Source organism: Cannabis sativa, chromosome 5 (genome assembly GCF_029168945.1).
Source record: "Cannabis sativa cultivar Pink pepper isolate KNU-18-1 chromosome 5, ASM2916894v1, whole genome shotgun sequence".
Lineage (NCBI taxonomy): Eukaryota > Viridiplantae > Streptophyta > Magnoliopsida > Rosales > Cannabaceae > Cannabis > Cannabis sativa.
In genome coordinates, this window is record NC_083605.1 from 48,405,329 (window position 1) to 48,410,824 (window position 5,496).

At 31.2% G+C, this 5,496-nt stretch overlaps 1 protein-coding gene across 2 annotated transcripts; it reads right to left on the reverse strand.

The window, feature by feature from the left end:
- Positions 1-803: 803 nt before the first annotated feature.
- On the reverse strand, positions 804-5,216 carry LOC115716754 (uncharacterized). Of its 2 annotated transcripts, none has more exons than XM_030645649.2 (8): positions 5,079-5,216; positions 4,604-4,826; positions 3,945-4,451; positions 2,468-2,612; positions 2,207-2,340; positions 2,004-2,066; positions 1,343-1,414; positions 804-1,185 (listed from the first exon to the last, which is right to left on the reverse strand). In XM_030645649.2, the coding sequence occupies exons 3-8, from the start codon at positions 4,137-4,139 to the stop codon at positions 1,081-1,083; spliced, it is 714 nt and encodes a 237-aa protein (XP_030501509.1). In that variant the 5' UTR covers positions 4,140-4,451; positions 4,604-4,826; positions 5,079-5,216; the 3' UTR covers positions 804-1,080. The 2 variants fall into 2 exon arrangements, with proteins under 2 accessions (XP_030501509.1, XP_030501508.1); XM_030645648.2 differs by having other exon boundaries at positions 2,004-2,090.
- Between the last annotated feature and the right edge of the window lie 280 nt (positions 5,217-5,496).

Here is a 5,496-nt window from a genome sequence, read left to right on the forward strand (position 1 = left end):
TGCAGTAGAGAATAGCAAATCATGTGCGCCAAGAGTTCCTCATGGATTCATGAGAGTGAATACTGATGCTTCTCTAGACTGTAATAAGAAGAGGCATAGTTCGGGAATTGTAGTTCGACACTCTAAATGCTGTCAAAGCGAAACATTTCTCCGGATATTGCTAAAGCTAAGGCGATCGTCCTTGCCATTAATGGGATACAACTTGTTAAGTTTCTTGTTTGTGTTATTGAAACTGATTTTAAAACTATAGTGAATAAGCTTAATGGTTAATGTTGTAATATTACAGTTCTTGGTCATATTTTGAATTGTATTAAGAACTCATTATCTGATGCAAATATTTGTGTCTTATATTTCGAGAGAGCAAAACAAAATTGCTCATGATTTTGCTAAAATTGGCCTTTGATAAGATACTGGGTCAATTTAGACTGGTTCTTTACCTTCTTTTGTAAAACCTTTTCACTCTGTACCCTTAGCAATGACAGTTTACAGGTTTATTCAAAAAAAAAAAAAAAAAAACAATCAAATACTTATCGAATATGCACATGAATGTAGAAAAAGTTTTTTTATTTTTATTTTTTTATTTTACGTAGATTGAAATTATTTTTACAAAACCATGAGAACAGAAAATTCTTGATTAGTAAAATTCAAATTTTTATTGTTCAAGATATATATTTTGCAGCAATGAAAACTTCCTATTTGATCATATTATGATATTTGATCAATTTATAAAAGGATATATAGAATTTAACCATATTATGAAAACCATTAAAAATAAAAAGTAAGAAACAAAAAACAACATGCTCTAATAAATTAACCATCCTATTATATATATAAACTAATATTACTACATGGTTAGAACATAAAATAAAGGGAGAGCGAGAGAGAGTCAAGATGATCAGGTAAATCTCAAACTCATCCCAAATAAGTCGGATTTATCTAAAGGTTAGAGTTGGATATGTAATCTTTTTTCTTATACTATTTATATTATATAAAAAAAAACCCTAAAAAAAAACTAAACAACTAAAATAATAATAATAATAATAATAATAATAATAATATAATACATTGTGTCAAACACCCTTAAAACTCTTGGTTCCTGTACTTCTCAGCAAACATGGCTTCTCTTCTTCTCTTGGCTGCTGCTTGGACAAACTCAGTGATTACCGGAACATCATCCAGTGGCTTCTGAAGCCAATTAAACAAATACACAGGCATTAGAATCAACCCAAAAAAACAAAAACAAAAAACATGTAGTCTTTATTGTAATATTTGATGTGTTGTTAAGTTATATTTAAACAGGCTTGAATTGTGAGTGTGAGAAGTGAGAAGGTAAGAAAGAGACCTGCTGTGAATTAAAATGTCGTTGAACAACATTGATCATCTGCTCCCTTGATGGATTGGAATGGTTACTTGCCTGCATTTCAACAATAGTTTAAATCACTGATGCCTCATTTTGCACTTGTCAAACTGAATCATGACTTTTCTTTTTCCGTAGAAACTAAGCTCGGCCGACTAATCCTCTATAATGTTTAAAAGAAGACTGTAGTAATTACTAAATACTTGGAATAGACAAATAACAGAGAATATGAATATATAACAAATAAAAGAAAACCAAAAGATATTGTCTATTGGAATAGACTTTTGTAGTTTAAGAGAAGAATAGTCAGTCCAGCCAAATGGTAGAAAAATCAGAATAGCATTGCAATGTTTGAAATTGAAACCAAAGACGAGAATGAAATAAACAATGAATCCTTTTTTCATGTTTGAAATTTAAACTAAAATAAAATTGAATAAAACTCAATTCTTTTCCATTTTATTCCATTCATTCAACCCCAACCAAACATAACCTATGAAAATTCAATGCCATGCAAAATAAAAATGACTGAGCTGTAAAATTTAAATTATGTTCTGTTATCTTAGTATACATTTATATATGTTTAATATATATAGACATAGAAACATACTATCTCAATTGGTAAGTGACTAAGGGGAATGACACTTACAAGATTGAAGTATCTGCAATATCTCCTCAATGAGTCTGTTTCTACTCTTGCCATGTTAAGGCTCTGTTTATAATACGATGATTTGATCTAGTAAATACCAAAATATATCAGACAATGAAAATACACCAATATATACAAATATTATATTAAGAACCTATGAACTGCCAAATACACATTCTATCAAATTTCAATTTCATGCTTACCGATCTAGATTTGTGGATCGACTGGACTTCTTTGTACAAACCGCGGTGTATTGATTTTGCTGATGTTGACAGTGCCGACGACTTAGCATGCCTAACTCTCGGCTTAAACTGTTTGTGAAATTCGTTACTGCTACCTGATAAAATGACACAACAAAATTGCCAAGAAACTTCAGAAAAAAAGGCTCAACTCAACAAATACAGTTCAGTGGAGTAGTTTACAAATTGACATAACATGATATTAAATGCTTGTAATCAACTTACTGAAATCATTGTCCTTGTCATTAATCTCAGAGCTAGTGCTAGAGTTGTCGTAATCATGATCATCGCCTTCTTCATTCCCAGTAGGATGTTCTAACACACTCAATGCGTTCCTTTGCAGTTTCACTTCATCCCCATTTTTCAGAACCTTTATATGACAAAAATTCATAAATTAAGACACAAAAAAAAAATTACGGGTCCATTCAAACTTCGTAATTCTCATTCTCATCACTAAATTATTTGGTTGTTTAGTCTTCCTTTCTACCTTTTTATGTTTTGAAAGGATTATTAAGTCATTCAATGCAGAAGAAGATATAGATAAATAATCAATTTTTTCAAATAACTAAACAAATCTCAGCAATTTTATATCAAGTACAGCTAAATAAACTCAGTCCACTCAATTGCTTGACTACACAATATAATAATAAATAATTCAAATCAGAACCAATCATCCAGACAGATTCAATAAGCCAAAATCATTGATCAAAATAATTAGTCCAATTAGAGAAAAATAAAAAAAAAAATACAATCATAAAAACATTAATTTTTTTTTTTCATTTTTACACTAAAAAATATATTTTTTTTCATTTTTACGGAATTCCACATCAAAACAACTGAATAAACCCAAACCTTAAATTTTTTTTTTAAAAAAAATTAATAAATATTATGTGAGATAATTTCTCAAAAAAAATTCAACAAAAGATGTTCTCCAACGTTAAACAATAAAATAAAATAAAGAGACTAAAAATAAGTAACCCCTATAATATATTTAGGAGTAATTAAATAAAATTACATGTTTGACCCAGAAATCCCTGTAATTACGAGTAATCCAAGAAGATTACAAATGAAAGAAAAGAAAATTACATAAAGTAACCGCCTTGACAGGCCAGGCCTCCCACGTGCCAATAATCCTAATATTGTACTAGCATAAAAGACAAATCATACAACAGATTTACCGCGATTGACTACACGCGCCTCGGAATATCTTATCCTAATTTCAAATTTCGACTCCTTCAACCTTTTCTTCTATTAAAATAACAAAGAAAAAAGAAAAAACATTTTTTTGCCTGTTTCTTTTGACAAAATATACACCAACAATAATAGCAGCATCATACTTTTCAATTATTTTCTAATATTACTCACCGCATTTTTCGTCTTTTGCTTCCAAAAATTATAAATTTCATGTAAAAATTATTATTCTATCTTTGGGTTTAAGCATTTGCTTATTAGTGACTAAAAATTAGAACTTACAGAATAGCTAAAGATTAACAACACATAATTGATTTGTAAACTCAAAAGAAAAAGAAAAACATATAGATGATTTCTTTCTTGTCTTTTCTACATTCATGAGCATATTTTCTTAAGAAAAAAATATATTTAGTGAAAATCAACAATTGATTAATGTCAAATTAAGCATATGTTGCCAATATTCATAGAAAAATTTACAAAATATTATATAATTTGGGAAGAGAAAAATTACCAGCCAATGCCATCCTCCTAAACCAACAGCCTTCTTCACCACACCTTGAAGACCCACCAGAACAGACTTAGTTCTATTATTTCCAGTCACAATAACTTTGGTGTGCCTTGGTAGGACTGAGAGTTCTTCATCTCCACTTTCTTCTCTCAATGGAGATAAAATTCTATGAGAGGAGCATAACTCAGCTTCCAACATTTTCTTTTTTGTGAAGAAAAAGAAAATTGAGATTAACCAATCAATCAATCAATCAATCAATTAAATCTTCCGAAACACCAAAACCCACTTGGAGAAGAAGCCAAAAAATTCCAACCCAATACTCCCTTAACCCCGAAATCCAACAACAAAAACTTGTAGATTGGGCAATAAACCGATTATAAACAGAAACCCATTTGCACAATAATCAATGTGTGTGGGGAGTTTGTTCCGTTGATTAGAAAGATTTCCCAATCCATTTCACCATTGATTCATTTCCTAGACGAAACCCTCTCCTCGTTCCAAAAGCCATATCTGAAACAGAAAAGTAATAATAATAAATAATAATGATAATAAAAAGAAGTTTATTCTAGTAAGCATATATATATGATACAGTGATTGGTACCATAATTTTGAATATAGAGAGAGAGAGAGAGAGAGAGAGAGAGAGAGAGAGAGAGATAGACCTGGTTTTGTTCCTCATAAATAAGAAGAGAGGGATTTGAGTCTGACACGAATTTTTTGGTGAAGTGTTGAATGCAAAAGAGCTTAGAAGAAGGTATCCAATAACAGGTTCACGGGCTCCAATTGATCCCAATAAATGAACCTCACTCACTCACTCACACCAATCACTAAGATATGCTTCTTCTTCTTTGAGATGACATCATTATTCATATGCTATTCCATTACCTGAAATACAAAACACACACATTAAAAAAGTATTATATTATTATATAAATAATATAAACACATAATACCCAAAACGGAAAAACCATTGTTTGGTTCCCGGGAAAATTTGAAAGAAAAGAGAAAATCGAATAGCTTTTCACTGTAATTTCACGAAACTAATCAAACCCATTTCGCAAAATCAAATATTTTCTCTTGCGGATAAAGAAAACAGTGGCATTTGAGGGTAAGAATTGAAGAAGGCTCGTATTATACCTGTATGAATGAATGCATGTGAGCCCGAAACAAAAGCTTCAATCAAAGATAATGAAAATGGAGAGAGAAAAAGCAATGAAATGAGAATGATAATGGGAATGAGAGAGAAAGAGAGGAGAAAGGGCACACTAAATGCTTACCAACTGCCAGATAAACGACCTACCATTTACCATGTGGGTATGGCCGTACGGTCAATTGCAACCGGCTTAACAGGTCACCCTTCTTGGCTGCTCTATTCGGCTCGGCTCGGCTCGGTAGTCGGTATGGTTTTGATATTTGAGTGCTTTTTGTCTTGTCGTTTCCTGGGAGCGGAGATCGTTTTGTGATCTTTGTGGGACCTGCTGACCTCTGCTAATATAGAGTACGAAAGTGAGAAACTTCCAAAGTTTTTGAACCGTAACGCTCTTCAATTTTTTTT

What these genes read in the sequence shown, in the direction of transcription:
- LOC115716754 (XM_030645648.2), bottom strand. Translation starts at nt 4,139, where the DNA reads ATGTTGGAAGCTGAGTTATGCTCCTCTCATAGAATTTTATCTCCATTG. An exon ending in TAGGAGGATGGCATTGGCTG is followed by an intron (nt 2,613 to 3,944) that starts GTAATTTTTCTC and finishes TGTCATATAAAG; the next exon opens with GTTCTGAAAAATGGGGATGA. An exon ending in TGACAAGGACAATGATTTCA is followed by an intron (nt 2,341 to 2,467) that starts GTAAGTTGATTA and finishes TCATTTTATCAG; the next exon opens with GTAGCAGTAACGAATTTCAC.